This window comes from Elgaria multicarinata, chromosome 9 (genome assembly GCF_023053635.1).
Source record: "Elgaria multicarinata webbii isolate HBS135686 ecotype San Diego chromosome 9, rElgMul1.1.pri, whole genome shotgun sequence".
Classification (NCBI taxonomy): Eukaryota; Metazoa; Chordata; class Lepidosauria; order Squamata; family Anguidae; genus Elgaria; species Elgaria multicarinata.
Genome location: NC_086179.1, coordinates 61532726 through 61553142, shown reverse-complemented (window position 1 = coordinate 61553142; position 20417 = coordinate 61532726). Strand labels below are relative to the sequence as shown.

Below are 20417 nucleotides of genomic sequence, written 5' to 3'. Positions count from 1 at the left end.
TTCGGGCTTTGTTATGTCTTCTATGTTGCACGCTTAGCTTTTGTTTGCTTTTCTGGCTTCAAGCTGTGATTAAGAATCTGGGCAATAGATGATGGATGGGTTCGAATGGATATGGAAAATGTTGGCTCTGCTCATGAAGATATTTGAATCCTTTCCTGCTATTGTGCACAAAAGAAGACTGATTTGTATTTCAAAACTGGCAGCATTTCTGTATGATGTTCTTCTGTTGCCTGTATTTGTTGCCTGTGTCCGCTAAGACACAGTTAACACTGGCTATTGTTTTGGCATAATTACAGAGCTGTGCTTGTATGTTGGGTTTTTTGTTTTTGTTTTTGCAGAAGATGCCCTTTTTAACTTCAACAACATACATTTACACCACAATCTTATGGATTTTACTCAGAAGTAAGTGGGACTGCACAGGACTGAAGCTTTAGTATGATTTTTTTGGTACCATGCACACACACACACACACACACACACAAATATCAAATGATTAAATGAAACAGCAATCAGCAGTGGCCAGTAAGTATTGCTTGGTGAGAGATAATACTATAGACATCTAATTGGCTCCCTCTAAGCTTCCAGTATGACTGATTTCAGCTGTAGTATTACCAGTCTTGCTTCCACCAGCACTATTATCTCAGACTGACACTTCCATTACTCTGAACGTAGAAAGATGAACGTCACCTGTCAAGGGCTGGTTAATTGTGTTGCTAGATGTATGTTGCTAGGGCGCAGGTTGGACATTTATGAACATAACTGCTTCCTCTGATGTCCGCCATCCTTCAACGATCGATACGACTCTTACAGTAAACGCATAATTGAGTGAAGGCACTTACCACTGAGGGGGCTAAAGATGAGCCCATTGTGTGAGCTTCATTGTCCATACATTTACCACAAATGAGCTGATATTTGCTCTATATTGTGTGTTGCGTTGTGGAAATGGAAACTAATGTGCCACTTTCATTTGTTTTCTAGATAAATGGCCAAGATGTCCAGAACCGGGAGGAGGCAGTGGCATTGCTCTCCAGCGATGAATGCAAGAAAATTGTATTGCTGGTAGCAAGACCAGAGATGCAGGTTAGTGTAAATAGATGCATTGAGACCAAGGATGGTTTGCAGTGAACAGCAAAGATTAGGAACAGCTGAAAAATAACAATGGGAAGGCTTGTGTCAAAATTGCGAAAATGAGAATAGGTGGCGTTGAGAATAGATAGCAAATAAAGTTAATGGGAGCTCAATTACCATTGTACTCTTTGAATGAGTCTTTGAAATCATATACACCTATAACTATGATGCTGATTGCCTACTTCTCATGAGACAGTCAAACTAATACAAAGAGAAATTTACAGAAATTGCTCATGTGTAGTAGGAAATTCCTGTTGATTTCTTGGCAATTTCAGTACTGATGTAAGGTCTGAAATTATAGGTGTTGGCGTTTGTAAAATTGTGCCTTCCTTGTATAGTATTTAGTTATATTTATAGAAGCAACTGGTGCCATAGCTAAATGGGGCGATATCCCGGGGCGATCCCTGGGATCGTCCCTTTGCGTTCACATGACACACAGGGGATCCCAGGAGCAGGGAGGGATCCCTCCCTTGCCCTGGGATCTTGTCCTACCCTTTGAGACCACTTTTTCCACAGTTTGGGGCTGATCCCGAGACCACGGAATGTGTGGGCATGCGTCGCAGTTTGTCCCAGCTCCTCGCAGTTCTTCACGCACGGGGCCATCGGGGGTGGGGTGGGGCAATTTTATGTTGAAATTTTAAAGCATATATATTTGTTCAATTATTAAAAATATATTTTCTATGAATATATGACTCCATTCAGTATGTATAGCTCCATTTGTATTTAAGAATATTGTTTTATACTGTCTTATATTAGTTTCCTTAAATAAAAAAAACCGTACTTTTTGCGCCCAAGTGTTCATGTGCTCTGCTCCTTTAACAAAACAAAATGGCGGGCGTGATGTCCTCTCCTTCCGAGGTTGTCATGCGCCGCATGTAAACAGAGGCAGCGATCTCGTGATAAAAATATCATGAGATCCTCACCTCTCCTTCGCACTAGACCCAGTAGGTCTAGCTGAGGCCTGGGTTTCTGCACCACATAGGAAATCAAGTCTTACGTGTGGAGTCACAATATCCTGTTCATGCAAGATTTAGTGTGAGACTTATTTTTGAAGATCTGTAGCAAAAATAACTGTCCCTTTATTTTATTTATTAAATTAAAATGATTCTACAGCTCTGTGAAAATGTTTCCATATTTTGGCAGACAGAGGTATTAAGAGAGAAAAGCAGGAGAAATGTACTGGCTGTGCTTCCTTTTATATTCTATTATATCCTACTACAAAGCAAAAAGGACGTTCTGTTGACACTGTTGTATTCATCTGTCATTGGTTCCAGCAAAGTTGGTTATATTGCCATTTGTCTCTCATGTTATTGATCTGATATTTTTCAGGGCTAGCAGCTGCACAATCTCTCTAAATAACATTGAGTAAATGTAATTCAATGTCACCTGGAATCTTTCCTTGACTACAGTAGTTATACAGGACCACAGTTTGAAGCATATATTGCCCTTATAGTCTTGCACATTCTAAATGGCCCTGATAAAAGAAGCTGTATAGAAGGGCGGAAGAAAGCAATTCAGCTCAGGTTTATGTAGCTTGGATATGGCTCTTGTAGGCTTAGATAACTTTCAGAAGCTATAAATGGCTTGCTGAAACATTCTGCTTATAGGCTCTTAAGGGGTTTTATACCAGTGATGCATCCATCTTTCTAGATACAGTTGTACAACAAATAATGAATACCTGGGGCCTAACATTAGTCTGTTCCTTTTCTCTCATGATATTTGGTTCTAATTTGTAACACATTTCTGGACAGCAATGGCTTCCGGGATTGTTTGCTAGGCACAGAAATCATCAAGAAAGTAATGGCACATCCAGACATAGGGTTGGATCCAAACAAGGTTAATCAAGCTTTAGTCCCATTGAAATCAGTTGCAGTTAAATTAGTCATGACTAATTTGTCCCATTGTTTTCAATAAGAGTATAGCACTGCAGCTTAGTCTGGATCCACCCCGTAGTGTGGTGTGGATATTCAGCCTCTGAATCAGAGCTCTGGTAATATAGAACTCACATACCAAACTCTGTGCTGATTAATGCTAATAAGATCTGCATGGGCAGCACAGTTATTGTTGATCCAAAATAGCAAAGGTCCCTCTAAACACTTGCAATTGGTTGTACCTGTTCTTTGAAGCACATCAAGTTGCAGTTCCCGGTTCAGCAATACCAGTGCTGCTAAGAGTAGCATCTGGGGGAAAAACTTTTAGTATAATGGTTAGAGCATTGTTCTCCAAGCTGGTGTCCACCAGCTAGCATGGCCAGTGCTCAGGGATTGTGGGAGTTCAGTTCCAAAATGTCTGGAAGGCACCAAGTTGGGGAAGCCTGGGTTAGTGTGTTGGACTAGAACTGGGAAGGCCCAGGCTTATATCCATACAATGCCTTGAAGCTCATTGCTCTTTCAGCCACACATACTTGTTGTGAGGATGAAATTGCACGGGGTGGAGAGGCACCTTGAGTTCATTGGGAGAAAAATAATAATCTGGATATAAATGCGATAAATAAAATTCGAGGCTTGTATGCACAATTAAACTTATGTTAGGTTATGAGAAACCATAAGACCCAGTTGTTATATTATTTGGATGACTCTGTTCAGATGACACGCTAAGCTACGGTGGTTAAACATTTTGAGCTAAACATCATGGCTTAGCATGTCGTGTGAACCATGACTTACTCATCTACACCATGGTGGCTAGATAACCACACATCCTCTCTATTTGCTGCAAAAGGGTTGGCAGCCTAACCATAGCCTGGCATGTTGTCAGAACAGGCCTGAAATGTGAAAAAGCTAGTGTTTAGACAACAGGACTTACCGTGGAATTTAGTTATAGCAGCCAAAATATTAATAGCCACAAAATGGAGAAATAACAAAGTTAAAAGCTGGTTATTGGAATTATGGGAAATGCCATATTTGTGAACCAGGCACCAGGAGCACCTGGAGATATAATTATCTCAATGCTACTGAAACATAGTTCAACTGGATTGTATTGGTAATCCACACACAAGCAGTAAGTATGTTACTGGGTACAAACTTGCCACATGTTTCAGGCTGACATGACTGGTGCTTACATACATTACCACTGCAGCATGAAGCCCTGGCTTTGCAGAAGCAGTTTTTCAGTGTCTAGCACATTGCTAAGGTGTCATATTGGGCCTTAGTGATGCTATAGGAAAGGTCAGAGTTAATATACTTTGAATTGTCTTAGTTTTGTAAACCGCCCAGTGAGCTTCAGCTATTGGGCGGTATAGAAATGCAATAAATAAATAAATAAATAAATAAAAGTAGTTTGCAACAGAATATCTCAATTCATTAATTGCTAATAATGGCTACCAGTTCTGATGGCTATATGCTACCCCTTGTACAGAGGCACTACGCCTCTTTATACCAATTGCACTCATGTCCTACTTGTGGGCTTTCCCACAGGTGGCTGATGGGCCATTCTGTGAACAGAATGCTGGACTAGATGAACCCTTGGTCTGATCCAGCTTGTTCTTACTATTTTTCTCCAGGATAACATAATTTATGAAAATAAAGCCTATTGATATGAATACTGTTGACATTGGTACTCCTGTTTCCCACCATATCTACAAGTCTCATTGAACATTTGGTTCTACTCAGCTTGCCATAGAGAAAAGTTTATTCACATGCACAAAACATTTGTATGTATAAAAGTACTCTTGGTTAAACTGCCCAAAATAGGCCACATTCTGGTTTAGACAAGTTGGTCTCCAACATATTTTAAAGTCCTGCTCTCCTGAATTTCTTTTGTAAAGCATCTCCAAGGAACAGCTGAGAAACAAAACGTGCCTTAAGGCATCTTGTCAATCAATTATTCTTTTGTTGTTGTTGTAGCTGCTGTTACTGGAAGTTTACCTGAGAAATCAATAAGACAAATGTGATTGAAATACATGATGAGGCTGCTGTTGACGTTCAGGCAATGAGACACAACACTGGGTTGGAGATTGTTAAAGAGGAAGAAACCAATTGTCTCATGGCCATATATTAGTATCTCTGGCTTCTTTTAAAGGTGCTGCACTTAGAAGTAAAGAACATGACAGCTCCATGATTATGCAGTACTTTTTGCGTTCTTTTTGAAAGGAAATGATGTTCTGTGCATGCAATTCCCCTTCATTATGAGAGAAAATCGGTGATACTGTTTCAGAAAGGGATAAAAGGCCTTAGAGTCCAATTTTTTTTAATGATCTTTTCCTTCCTCTTTCTTTTTGAAAAGTGAGCTCCAAGACCATAGTATTCCAAAGAGAGTCATTATTATAAAAAGAACTAGTCAGGCATTGCCATTTGGGTTTACCTTATTTTAGCATGCATTCCCCACTAACCTAAAGTAATGTACTAATGTATTCTTTACAGCTGGAAGAAGGATGGCTGGATGATGAAAGGAATGAATTCTTAGAGGAGTTAAACTTGGAAATGTTGGAAGAACAGCATAATGAAGCAGTGCAGTACACAGGCAATGAAGTGGAGCAGGTAAGCTTGACATACAATGTAGGGCTTGCAATGTTACTAGATGCATGCTTTTAATAAACAGAGAATCAAATGATGAGTTTAGAAATTAAATTCCTAAGCTTCACCAGAGCATTGCCACTAAGACACACACATAGTATCAAATAAGAGGGGGGATTTGAAATATAAGAATGAAATATGACAGGGAAATGGTCAGAATTTTCCTGCATGTTGCATTCCTATTATTTTAACACCACGTTAATTCAGTTTATCCCTTTCCATACCCTCCAGAGCAATGCGGGGCCATAAACAATGTCCTTCTTTATTCAGTATTTGTGCATGCCATCTCTTCAGGCCTTAAGCATAAATACTTCCTGGTAGCTCAGAAGCAAACCTGCTTTGTACACAGGGCCTGGATATCATGCCTCCATCATGAGTTGAGTGACTTTTAGCTGCTCAGACCCACTCCCTTGACTCAAATGGTCTCAGTGGAAGCTGCTGTCTGGCAAAGTGCCAGCAAGGGATGACTTGACCCCACCATGAGCTGAGTGAGTTTTAGCTACTCAGTCCCATTTCATTGCCTTGGAAGTGCCCAATCAGAGATGTTGCTTAATAGGCAGTGGCCAGCCACGAGGGAAGCCAAGGGTGGGAACAGGGTAAAATGGCACCATGTGGGCACAAACTTATTTCTGATCCTGATACTAGACCTGAATAAGATTTTATACTGAGAACTTTTTAAAGCCAGTTTGAGAGCTTCTTAAGGCCATAAAATGAGATAAAGGTATTTTAAATAAATAAAATAATGATGCTGAAGAGTACCTAGTGGAGGCGTAGCGCTTTGGAAACCTGGGGAAAGGTTTCAGCTCAGAAAAAAAGGCGAGTATGGGGAAACATGATAGAAGTGTACAAAATTATGCCTTGTGTGGAGAAAATACTTACACTAGAACCTGGGGCCATCCCATAAAGTAGAATTGTGGCAGATTCAAGACAGAGAGTACTTCTTCACACAGCACACAGTTAAACTATGGAATTCTCTACCACCATATGTAGTGATAGCCACCAACACGGATGGCTTTAAAAGGAGGCTGAGACAAATTTATGAAGTAAATGGCTACTAATCATGGTGGCTATATGCTGCTTTCAGTATCAGAGGCAATATGGCTGCCATACTAGGGAACGTGTGCAGGGTGGTGGGTACTGTTGCTTGTGAGCAGTTGGTTAGACACTGTGTGAATAGAATGCTGGACTAGATAGGCCTTTGGTCTGATTCAGCAGGGCTCTTCTTACTTTCTTGTCTTCTTGCCTTGAAAGTCCCTGCAGAGATTCCTAAATGCAGTTATGGGCCTAAGAAAGCAAATCTGTGGTCCCAAGGATGTGTATTTTCTCTATGGCGATGTACACAGAGAAGGAAAATCTTGAGCATGGATCAAGATTTTCCTTGAGAAGGAAAATCTGAGCATGGATCTCCTTTCCCAGCCCTTTCAACTTACCGTGGAAACCTCTGCAGTGGCTTCCTCTAAACTCGGGAAGTGGGCCTGGGAGCTGCTCATCTGGAAGCCCCCTGACTTACGTCTTCCCGATGAGAATAAATAAAGCCAGTTGCCTGAAATCCTCTGCACTTCATCAAGGCACTTTTTCCTCTATCTGGATTGCACCACACGTATGACAAACATATTATCTGTATCATTTATCATGAGCTACAATTCTGCTGCATACTCCCACTAACATTCATAATATGGGTTAATTAGTGATATGAAACATTGCAATTTGTGCTCATAATTAAAAATTAATATGACACATTCTCCATGAAATTGGTCCACTTTGAACAAAGAAAGGAAACAACTAGTTATACAGTAAGAAATGGTTCCTACTGTCACATTCACACAAATGCATGCCAGTTAGGTTTATTACAGGTAAATTAAAGAGGCAGAGGTTAACTTGTAACTTACTGCTTATTTCCATTGAAGCCCTTGGTATCAATACTCGGTTGTAATATAATTGCCTGACAATGCCTTGCTAAAAAAAATTATTCTTATATCTTGTGTTTGAAGGGAAATTCAAATAAGCTATAGTTGCACAGAAGGAGAAAAACCATATTCTCTAGATCCAGGCATGAGATTATCTCTCCTCTCTCATCTCACACTATTGCCCCGCTCGTGCTCTTCGCTCCTCTGATGCCATGCTTCTCGCCTGCCCAAGGACCTCCACTTCCCTTACTCGGCTTCGTCCTTTTTCTTCTGCTGCCCCTTACGCCTGGAACGCTCTTCCAGAACACTTGAGAACTACCAACTCAATCACAGCTTTTAAAACTCAGCTAAAAACTTTTCTTTTCCCTATAGCTTTTAAATGTTGAGTTTGTTCTGACTCTATACTGTTAGCCTCACCCTACCCGGTGCCTGTTTACACTTCCCTGTGCCTGTTTGCATTCTCTTTCCCTCCTTATTGTTTACTACAACTTTATTAGATTGTAAGCCTATGCGGCAGGGTCTTGCCATTTACTGTGTAATCTGTACAGCACCATGTACATTGATGGTGCTATATAAATAATTAATAATAATAATAATAATAATAATAATAATAATAATAACCCAGAGAAAAATTGCTCTGTGTATGTCTGTATGGCTGCCTGTCCCTGCGAGGTTATGTGAAGTGTGGGTCAGTGCAGTGTGGAATGTGCATACTTTAATCTAAAAGACAGATATTGAACAAATTATCTGCTTTTGATGTATCAAGTTCATCCTATAGCTGGCCAATGGTCACAGTTGTACTAGAATCGATACAGTGGGTTTCATATGGATTCTTCCATTAAATGGTGATTGCAAAAATGTAGTAACACCAGCTTTGAATCAAGATGTCTGGAGATTAAGACCAATGTATGATATATGATCATCATTGTTTAATATGAGTCAGTGTCCCCACAAGCTGCTAAGGTGGTTGTTGTTATTATTATTTATTTATTTATTTATTTTATTACATTTATATACCGCCCCACAGCTGAAGCTCTCTGGGCGGTTTACAACAATTAAAAATAGTAAACATTAAAAGTATACAAAATTTTAAAACCATTAAAAACATAAAAAACAGTATAAAAACAACAGTATCCATTTAAAAACCACGATTCTGGGGTCCATTAAAAACAAACTTAACGTTGTTAAATGCTGTTAAAATGCCTGGGAGAAGAGAAAAGTCTTGACCTGGCGCCAAAAAGATAACAATGTTGGCACCAGGCGCGCCTCATCGGGGAGATCATTCCAAAGTCGGGGGGGGGGGGCAACCACTGAAAAAGCCCTCTCCCTTGTTGCCATTTATGTATTTATTGCATTTTTATACCAACAGCCCAACAGCCAAAGCTCCCTGGGCGGTTCACAAAAACTGAAACCATTCAAAGTATAAAACAAACCGTATAAAAACATGACATAAATTACACATTAAAAACTGCTTAAAAACGTACCTACCATACATGCTTAAAACATCTTTAAAACATTAAAACATTTTTAAAACATCCTAAAATTTCACTGGAACTTCTTGAACTTCAAAAGCAATATCTAAAAAGAATTTCACTGAGCATCAAACATTTCTAGGACAGAGGCCATGGCAAGGCAAACTTTAGACTCTCTGCCTCTCATTTTTAAAACTTTAAAAATGGAAATCTTGCTGAAAATGGGACGCCATGAGAGAGACCAGCGCACACAGAACAACGGCACGGTTGTGCTAGCGTTCTGGCAAATGGATGGGCATCTCTCAGACCATCAAGTTGACTAACATGTTGCTGCCTCAATGCAATGGCTCAGAAATGTTCAGGGACACACTTTTGGCAACTCTGATTTCATTTTTAATTTAGTTTACACTCCAACACACTTTAATTGCATTTATTCTAACTGTTGTGACCTATTGGCATCAATTTCTTCTAACAACTGTGCATAAAAGACTAGCTGGTGGGCTTGTGCTCTTGAAGGTAATAATGAGGCTTTGTATGTATGTCACTAATTTCTGCCCCCCCCCCCCACAAAAAAACCCAGTCCATCACTGTCTGTCTAGATAGAGGAAAATAGCAATTACTAACAGAGTAGCCTTACAGAATTTTGTTCCCTGTTACTGGTACACTACATTTCCCGCCCATCACATTTTATTATTACAAGCCATTATGCTTAATTGTGTAATTATACATCTTAAAGGAGAAACCACATTTTCCTGGTGGTATGTGCACTTAGATCTATTGTAAATAGACGATGCACGCTTTGGATGAGAATGGTGTATGGGAAATAGGACAAAATTGATTTCAACTCTACTGTTTAGTTTAGAGGGAGGGTGTGGGGGGAGAAAGCAAAAGTAAGCACCTCTTCACTGTTCCAACAACTAATGCTCTTTGCATTAGAGAGATAATAAATAGCTGCAATTAATAGAGGGAAACTTAAAAGATATCTATAAAAGTGCTTGACTTAATGCTTAAAGTAGCTCAAGTATTTTGTTTTCAGTATTTTGGAGACTAGAGTCCAAGGGAAAATGTGCTGAAACACATTATTAAAATCTCTTTGTGGGTACATTTGAAGCAGAGAACACTTAGTAGCAATTTCCTACAAAATCATTAGTAGAGTAAGAAATGAGAATAAAAGATAACTTGGACTGTCTACCATCACAGACAAATATATCCTCTACAGATTTTGGCAGGCATGCCACTCTGTTGGGCCCCAAGCCTATGACCCCCAAGTCAGCTATACAGAATTACTGCCAACGGTGTGCTGCAATTTTAGCTAGTATTTGAATTTTCAGCAAAGTGTACCATTGTGTCAGTTTCTACTGGTATAGTGCCAGTGTGAGCACAAATATCTCTTACCGTAGCCCTTACAACAGTACAAATAATATTCCCATTACTATTGCACTTTGGTGTGGATGGCATTTGTTGTGCTATTTGAAACTCAGCAGTAGGGATACCGTGTTGGTAATACACCAGGTCAATTTCTGTTAGGGATGTTGTTGTTTCGGCAGTGTAGACAATTGTCTCAAACCTTTCCTCCATTTGAGGAAAAAATAATATTTGGCAACTGTATGTGCAAAGTCCCGCGTAGCTAGGTAGAGAGCATAAAAATTCACATTCATCCAATGCATATTCAAGTGCAGATATCTGCCAGCACTTTTTTCATCTCAATGAGATATGTACTTTTGAATATGCATTCTCATCTAAACTAGTAGAGGTGGTCAATCTGTAATGCACTGGCCATGGGTATAACGCATTTCAGTTCGTGCCACTGCTTTTTCAGGGCAGGATGCGGGGGGAAACAATATACCCACCTGCTTGGAAGTTGTTTAGAACTCTGCTAGACAAAGGTCCAGCCCTACCATAAGACAGAGTGAGACAGGTGCCTCAGGTGATAGGTGATAGGAGCTGGCAAAGAAAATATGACTTGTCTGCCACCTTAGTAAGTCCATAATTGAGCTGGGATTTGAATTCCATGGTCCAAATTCAGAATCCTTACTCCTGCCCAGTATTGATTTCAGTGTTGATTTTCCTAAGCATGCAGGTGCTTCCAGCAGCCTTTTAAAATTAGAGAAATGAAAGATAATTTCATATAAGCTGTAACTCATACTTATTGTGGGCTTTTTGGTTTTACAGCCAAAGAAACACGAAGAAGAAGATGGCACCACGGACACTGCTACCTCATCCTCCAATAACAATGAGAAAGATAGTGGAGTGGGCCCCACAGATGAGAGCCAGCGTAATGATGAGAGCTCAGAGCAAGAAAATCCACCAGAGGAGCAGACCAGTACAACTCTGCAGAGCCAACAGGAACTTAGGCAAGGCCAAGACATTTTGGGAAGCATCGAACTCCAGTGCAACAAGAGCCTAATCTCTGGAGAATGTGTTGAATCTGATTTTGTTGGAAACCAGGAAGAGGACTGTGAAAGGTTTCGCCAACTACTGGAGCTCAAGTGTAAGATTCGAAATCATGGAGAGTATGACTTGTATTACTCAAGTAGTACAATAGAATGTAACAGAAAGCCAAAAGATGGGGTTGAGCATGAACTTCAGCTGCTCAATGAGGAACTGAGGAATATTGAGCTTGAGTGTCAGAATATTATGCAGGCTCACCGGCTACAAAAAGTAAAAGATCAGTATGGAGACATTTGGGCACTGCATGGTGGTACATTCCGGAATTATAACACCAGTATAGACCTTCAAGGAGGAAAACTGGATGACATAATAGAGCACCCAGAGAAATCTGATAAAGACAGTTCCAGTGCTTATAACACAGCAGAGAGCTGTAGAAGCACTCCGCTGAATGTAGAGCAATCTCCTGATAGTTCTCTCCAGCGAATGATAAGCATCACCAACAGGAAAAACCTCAGGAGTACCATTGTGGCTAATCAGTTGTCTTCAAGACAGAATAACAGAGAGACAGCCCCAAACAATACCAAAGCTATCGAACAAAACAGTTCTGTTGAGGAAAAGGAAACAGTTTCAGAAAGCAGCAAATCAACAGAGCAAGAAAAGAAAAGCCCTGAGCATATTCCTTATCTGTCTCCATATCATAGCTCTTCATACAGGTATGGGAATATACCTGCACATGCCAAGCATTATCAAAGCTATATGCAGCTGATACAACAAAAATCTGCAGTGGAGTATGCGCAAAGCCAGCTCAGCCTAGTGAACATGTGCAAAGATTCACAGAAGTGTACCGAACCCAAGATGGAATGGAAAGTGAAAATAAGGAGCGATGGGACAAGGTATATCACCAAGAGACCAGTAAGAGACAGAATCCTGAAGGAACGTGCCTTAAAGATTAAAGAGGAGCGCAGCGGGATGACAACAGATGATGATACAATGAGTGAAATGAAGATGGGTCGTTACTGGAGCAAAGAGGAGCGGAAGCAGCACCTGGTGCGAGCCAAGGAACAGAGAAGGCGCCGGGAATTCATGATGCGTAGCAGGTTAGAGTGTCTTAAAGAGAGCCCGCAAAGCGGCAGTGAGGGCAAAAAGGAAATTAACATCATTGAACTCAGTCACAAAAAGATGATGAAAAAGAGGAATAAGAAGATCTTGGACAACTGGATGACTATCCAGGAACTTATGACACATGGTGCTAAATCTCCAGATGACACAAGAGTGCACAATGCTTTTTTATCAGTTACTACCGTATGAATACGTCTATTCTGAAAAGGTCTTCTACCTGTTTTGGTAGAGTACGATTGCCTCGTTCAAAGTGGCATTTTTATATATTTTGTGACTGTTTATAGTTTGACCTTTTTTGTAAGCAAATTACTTGGTAATTTTACATTTGCTTTTCATACAATAGTATTTTCTTTAACTGGTAATTTTGCAGTCTTTCTTTACTCTGCAATATATTCATAATATTAATTTCTATTTAAAAAAAAGCAAAACTTTTAAAAGGAAGGAGCCAATTACTTTCGTATCCAATTTTATGTACTGGAAATTAAGAACTGGGTCTTTTCCTCTAGCTTTCTTTTTTAATACTTTACTAAATCTACAATGCCAAAACAAAATGCTTTATACCTTATTCTTGCTTATTGGCAGCTTAAATTTTTTAACATTGTATGTTCCATCTGTTCATAAATCACATGCCACATCTCCTCATGAAGCTTAAGAATGACATTTTGTCCAACAGCACATTGTACAGTAAATTTAATTTTTAAATTGCAATTGTCTTTGTTCAAGTAAAGTGTTGGTGAAAAAATCTTCCGTGATATGTAATGGCATTGGTCGTGTAGCTAGGTAATATGTGGTAATTGTGACGATCCAAGAGAAATAAATTATTTCTTACCTTTAAGAAAAATTATCAAGAGCTGCTTTGATTTTAATTTCACTCCTTCTTGTATGCACAGTATTTAAGAGCTATGCTTGAAATGTCAAATATGTGAAGCTGTTTAAACACAGTGAACATTTATGTGAATTCTTATTTGCTCCCCCTTCTAGATTTTTAGCAGATGCCCCATAATCCTACTGTGATGGTCAGATATCATTTTAAGGCAGGAGATTTAGGATGTATCCAGTAGTTAGATTGGTCTGTTTTTGTTCTTTAATCTTGGAAACAATGCTGTAGAAATAGCACATAGCTCATAGATATTACAGTAGACTTCTCTGGATCTAATACAGATGCTATAGGTACTTCTATTGTTGTACTACTGCGAGTGCCTGTGCAGTTTCCCACAATGTCACAGTCTGGATCTGTGATGAGCCAGTAGAACTGCTCAGAGAGCTTACTGAGATATAGATTTTGGTAATGATCGCAGCAATAGTCGACATGACCCTGATCGAAAACTCTGTGTGTATTCTGCTGCAGAATATTGGATTTGAATGATATATTCAGCGCAAAGTTAAGATGATGAAGGCAAATAAGGCATTCTTATCCCACCAGGCTTTGGGTGTGTTTTAAACTTGTTGATTATGGGTTTAGTATAACTGTTTTACTCTAGTTTTTAATGCTCTCTGTTGTTAAGTATATTGAGATGTTACTGCTTAAACTGCCTTGGGGTTCTGTATTAGAAGTATAAAAATGTTTTTGTAAATAAATAAACGAAATCCCACTGGACACATAATCCATTACATAGAAAAAGAAGGGTTGGGTTGAGGAAAAAGCAGGTTTGGATCCAGACTTTCCCTTCCGCATAGAATCATAGAATAGTAGAGTTGGAAGGGGACCTATAAGGCCATCAAGTCCAACCCTCTGCTCAATGAAGGAATCCACCTTAGAGCTTCCCTGAAAATGGAACGTTTCCTGGATCTTGGCCTCTTTAAGAGGCTGGGATCCAGCTGGAGCTAACACTTCTCCTTGCAGCTCTCCATGCCATCTCCTGTGCTATTCTGGAGGGTCCCACAAACCTCCAGAGAATCTTTTTCAAGAGTACAGAGAGATGCAGCATAGAAGAGGAACTGTTCTTTCCAGTTGAAAGGACAGTTGCTCCTCCTTGCCCCTTTGCTCGTCATGGGAATGTCCCATGAATGGAGTTTTGCTCATGGGAAGTCTGGATTCAACTCATAATCATGTCTTAATTCACCAAGGCTAAGACCCTGCCGACACTTCCATGGCAGTTATTCCCAATGAACTCAATGGGGCTTACCTCTGAGGACATGTTGAGCGTTGTACTGCAAAAGTAGTAAATTATGGGATTGGATGGAAAAGTAATACTTATAGTCTTACTATAAGCAGACAATAAGAATATATAGACTTAAGTTAAAATATTCACATGTGTCTCCTTCTTACCCATGTCTGCCTTCATGCTTTTAAAAAATGAGTGACCTGGGCAGTTCATCAGGACAGTGCTTGTGTAGTCTTAACAACTATGGCCAAGGGTGATGGATAAAATAAAACTGCTCTGGGCCCTGGTTTATTTCCCTACATACTTATAGGTCTTGTATTTCCTCTAGTTTTAAAAATTCTACAACAGAAGAAATGTTAGTAAAATTAACCAAATTCAAGGTTGCCAACTTCTGAATCTTTGAACAATTCCTATAGTTTTTTTAAAAAAATGTTGATTTCATGCAGACATTGGGCTCATCTACACCAAGTAGGATATTCCACTCTGAAAGTGGCATGAAAGCGGTATACAAAAGGGAGGAGCCACACTACTACTTTATAGTGATATTGAAGTGCACTGCAGGATCTGCACTACTGCTTTATAGTGGTAAAGAAGTGCACTGACAACTTTTGGGGCCCCTGAGACATCTATACCAAGCTGGATATAATACTATGAAAGTGGTATGAAAGCAGTATATGGTATGTGTCATGGGTCCCAACAGTCGTCAGTGCACTTCAGTACCGCTATAAAGCAGTAGTGTGGCTCCTGTCTTTTATATACCACTTTCATAGCACTTTCATCGTGGAATATCTGCTTGGTGTAAATGAGCCCATTGTTAAAATTCTCTGCTAGAGTTATTCATATGGAGTCATGCACTAGTTAAACTGACAATGCGGGGCTTCTTTAGACATATGTAAACTTAGACCTAAGAGTTGTTTTTAAGGATACATCTAAAATGTAAAGTGAAAAACACAGGAACACTCATTAGAGAACCAGGATGAATTACTGCTCCTGTGAAATGTGCACTCATTAGCAAATTCTGGAATTGTGTGATATATGAAACACCGCATACAGTTCAAGGATTGAAAACCCTTAATGTATCAGTGAAGAAAAGTGGGGGTAGAGTAAAAGTGGTAAAGCATTATAAAATAATGTAATTTTGCTATCATGATTGGCAGATGTAATTTCCAGCCTGTACCAATAACGAGCCAAAAGCAATCAGCATATGAAGGAAACTCTGTAGCAAACTTTATCAAACCAAAGGAAACTTCATTCTATAATGTTAGTGAATAACACACAGTCATCAATATGTAATTGAGAAATGTTTCGGAAAATAACACGATACGTCTTCCAGTTGAATAACATTTTTCTTCTTCTCTTTCTCTCCTGGAAGAAAATTGGTTTTCATTTGCAGCAAATGCTTTTTATTTTACCCTGTGAGATCAATGGTAACATGAAATGTGTCATGTCTTTTTCTCTTTTAACAGATTTCGTGCTAAAAATGCTATACTCAGCATTAAAAGTTGACACCAGTTGCTTGGGGTGGGGGGAGATGTTGTCTTGAAACAGACTGCCTAAGACATGTCAATTCTCTGGACTCCTGATAAAGAATTACTAATGTCTGTGATCAAAACAACCACAAAATGAATATAAAATATTGAGACAGCACCTTTTGATTTCTAAGCCATCATTCTGATTTTGAGAGGTTAACTCAAGGCATCTACTACTGTGCATATTTTTTTAATGAAAACTGTGCACGTAAAATATGCACCTTCTCTGCAGCCATGCAAGCCTTTATGCATTCATATTACGGTCTTTGAATCCATCAGTTTGCTACCCCTGGGAAAAATCCAGTGCAAGTCCTATTTAGAGTACATCCATTGAAATGAATGGGATTTAAATTAGTCATGACTAACTTAAGTTCCATTCATTTTATCAGGTCTGCTCTTATTACATTGGATTTTATCCCCTGTGTTTGGCCATCTGTTAGATTTTACAGTGCATCCTGTATATGTCTACGCAAAAGTAAGCCTTGTTGAATTCAGGTGAGTGTAGGCTTGCACTGTAAGTCTGCAATCTTGGGAATAAGTACCATTGAGCTCAATAGGACTTACTTCTGAGGACACATGAATAGGATAACACTGTACAACGCAACTCTGTGTATGTTTACTTAGAAGCAATTTCAGCTACGTTCAAAAGTTAGGTAAGTGCGTAGGATTACAGCATTAAGACATCTAGTATTTTTTTTTTACAAAGTAAAACAACGAAACAGTGACAATAATAAATAATAAATAATAAAGCAGCACTGTATAAAGGATAAAAGAGGAGTAATTAAAAACAACATCTATCACAGATTAAAATCCCAGAAAAATAAGATTGATTCCTGGCACTGAAAAGACAATGAAGTACCAGGAAGAACATCCTATAAGCAGGGGGCCACAACGAAAGGGTTCCTCTGGCAGTTGCCACCCGTGCTGGTTCAGATTGTAACAGAGCACAGGTCAAAGATGACCTGGGAAACAAAATGGCAAATCAGATTTAATATAACCGAGTATAAAGTGATGTGCATTAGGGCAAACACTCCTAGCCTCTCATATACATGGATGTGTTCTGAAGTGATCAAGAAAGAGATCTTGAAGTCAATGAAAACATTGACCCAGTGTGTGGGAGACGTGAAAGGGGCAAATTCCCCACTAAAGAGCATTAGGAAAGGGATTGAAAATAAATCTGCCAATACTATAAGGTTGTTATGCAAATTCATGGTGCGATGTGAAGGGGCTGGAGCAACCCCTTCCTATGAGGAATGGTTACAATGTTTGGGGCTATTTAGTTTAGAAAAATGGAGAGTAGCATGTGGGGAGGTGACTGAAGAATATAAAATTAGGCATTGTGTGGGGGAAATGAATGGGGAGAAGTTTTTTCTTTCTACCTCTCAGAATGCTAGAACCTGGGTTATCAAATGAAAGTGAATGGTGGGAGACAGGCAAAAGGAAGTGCTTTTATGCACAGCGCATACTTAAACTATGGAATTCATTGCCACAGGATGTCATGATGCCCATCAACGCAAATGACTTTAAAGGGGGATTAGACAAACCCATAGAGGATAAGGCTATCAATGATCCCTAGTCATCATGTCGATATGCTAGCAGAGGCAGCATGCACCAGAACGCCAGTTTCTTGGTGGCAACAGCAGGAGAGTATTACAACTCTCATGGGGAATCTCCAGGGGCATCTGGTTGGCCAGTGTAGGAAGTACTCACTAGATGCTGACTAGATATTCCTTTGGTCTGGTCCAGCCAGTCTCTTTTTATGTTCTTTCTATATTTTATTTATTTATTTATTTATTTATTTATTACATTTTTATACCGCCCAATAGCCAAAGCTCTCTGGGTGGTTCACAAAAATTAAAAACATAATAAAACAACCAACAGGTTAAAAGCACAAATACAAAATACAGTATAAAAGGCACAATATAACCTATAAAAATATAAGGAAAGCCATTCTGGATCAGACTATGGGTCCATCTAGTCCAGCATTCTGTTCACACAGTGGTCAATCAGCTGTTGACCAGAAACCCACAAGCAGGACATGAGTGCAATAGCACCCCCCAACCCATGTTCTCCAGCAACTGGTGTATATAGGCTGACTGCCTCTGATACTGGAGGTAGCACATAGCTATCAGGACTAGTAGCCATTGATAGCCTTCTCCTCCAGGAATTTATCTAACCCCCTTTTAAAGCCATCCAAATTGGTGGCCATTACTATATCTGTGGTGGTAACTTTCATAGTTTAACTATGCATTGTGTGGAAAAAGTACTTCCTTTTATCTGTTCTGAATGTCCCACTAATAAGCTTCATGGGATGACCCCCGGATTCTAGCATTGAGAGAGAGAGAGAGAGAGAGAGAGAGAGAGAGAGAGGTCTTCCTTTCCACTTCCTTCACACAATATCTAATTTTATACACTTCAGTCCTCTCCACCACCACATTCCTTTTCTTTTTTCTGGGAAACGTTTGATAGGTGAAGATAGCTATTTTATCACATGGTTGCAGTTGTGATAAGCCTATGACTAAGCCGACAGCAGCTCTACCACATAGCTTTAAAATGCAGTGGAGCATTTTGCATCAAGAACCAGCAAGAACGGAAGTGCTGCTGGGCTTCGCCTTGTAAAAAGGCTTCATGAAGAAACAAAGATCTCTTATAGCCAAAGGGCATTTTTCATGCTGGTTGAAGCAATACCTTCCTTAGAATTCTGACTATAATTTTATCTGGGCTTTTACTTCTCTGTATGGTAAGCATGAACACATATATGTTAAGTGCTCTGTTAATACAGGGTTTATTGATCTACATCTGTTCTAGCTCTTGACACAGCCTTGATGTTTCAAGAGAAATATTTTTAAATGCAAAAAAGGCTTCGTTCGGCTATAGCAAAATAAGGCAGTTGCTTTATGCTCACCATATTGGGAGAAGGGTTTGTTTAACAGATATTAACAAACAAGGGATTGCTAAGTGGTTGTATTAAAAGCTCTTCATTTCAAGTAGTTAGTGAAAAACAGATTGTTATTCCTCATTTGAGCCTATATTATATTTTAGCAATCAAGGATTGTTGTGGGCTTTTCTAAGAAAGCCCTATTCTGAGACCCAAAGAGCAAAGATTTCTGCATAAACAGCATATTTTAGCGTCCATCTGGATGTAATGGAAGTACCTTATTAGTAACTGTCTGAAGCAGCAGATGTAGACTATGGGGGCTGCTTCCACATCATGATGTTGAATCTTGGTATTGCTCTCCAGTTTCCATTTTAAAAGATGTATGTATACCTATGCTAAAACTAAAGCTAAAATAACAAGACTTTTTTTAAAAAAATAAAAAATAGAAACAAAAAACCCTGCCAATTAAACTTAAATCTTAAATTCATGCTGCAAGCAAAAATGTTCTAATTCTTTGAATCACTCAATTTTAAAGGTAAACCACAGATTTTAAAATAGTTTTTTGCATTCTGCAGGTATGGGTGGACACAGTGGCTGGAAAATGTGCAGGTGACCACTTGCATGCTCAATCATTGCTCATCGTGACCAATCACTTCTACCAAAGGGAGACTCAATTTAATATATTTATTTGCACCAGCTGTAGGCCTTTGAAATTAATACAACATATGTAACAAAAAAGCAACAAAATATCAAACTAAAAACTATATTAAAAAACAACTTGCAGAATCATATCCAAAGGGATATGCAGTAAAGTGTGTTGGTGATTGACTCAGTATGAGCAGCACTTTAGCATGTGATAAACATTCCAAATGTTCCTGGATTAGACAGTAACTGCTTTGCTTTCCCTGGTGGATGACCTAGACCGGAAGACAGGGGAAATGCAACCCTATTTGTTCTTCTGGATCTGTTAGCGGTGTTACATACCAATGGTGATGGCATCCATCTAGATCCACAGACTGGGATGAAAATAGCAGGTACTTAACTGCAGTTAGTTCCATTATTACCTCTCAGAAGGTTTTCAGAAGGTGGTCCTAAGAGATGTCTGTTCTACTCAGTGGTGCAGTTAGGACTGGACCTTGGAACGAAAGTCCAGTGCCTCCAAATGACCACCCATAGAGCAGCAGTTGATGAGGGCAGCAGAAGCTAACTCTATGTTATTCCTGTAGTCACAATGGTGCTATGATTGAAGGTAGTTTTAAATATAGCACTGCACATGCTCAGGGTTATTATTATTATTATTATTATTATTATTATTATTATTATTATTATTAGGCTTGCCAAACTTTCTAATAAATATAGAAGCAGTTGTAAAGCATG

The 20417-nt window shown here is 39.3% G+C and overlaps 1 protein-coding gene across 1 annotated transcript in view; it reads left to right on the top strand.

Moving 5' to 3' along the window:
- The window catches only part of PDZRN4 (PDZ domain containing ring finger 4), a 77168-nt gene extending 64313 nt beyond the window's left edge, over positions 1-12855 (top strand). Inside the window, 3 exon segments of the mRNA XM_063135002.1 lie at positions 979-1080; positions 5487-5603; positions 11191-12855. Of these exon segments, the coding sequence (XP_062991072.1) occupies positions 979-1080; positions 5487-5603; positions 11191-12717 (1746 nt within the window). The 3' untranslated portion in view covers positions 12718-12855.
- The last annotated feature ends 7562 nt before the right edge of the window (positions 12856-20417 follow it).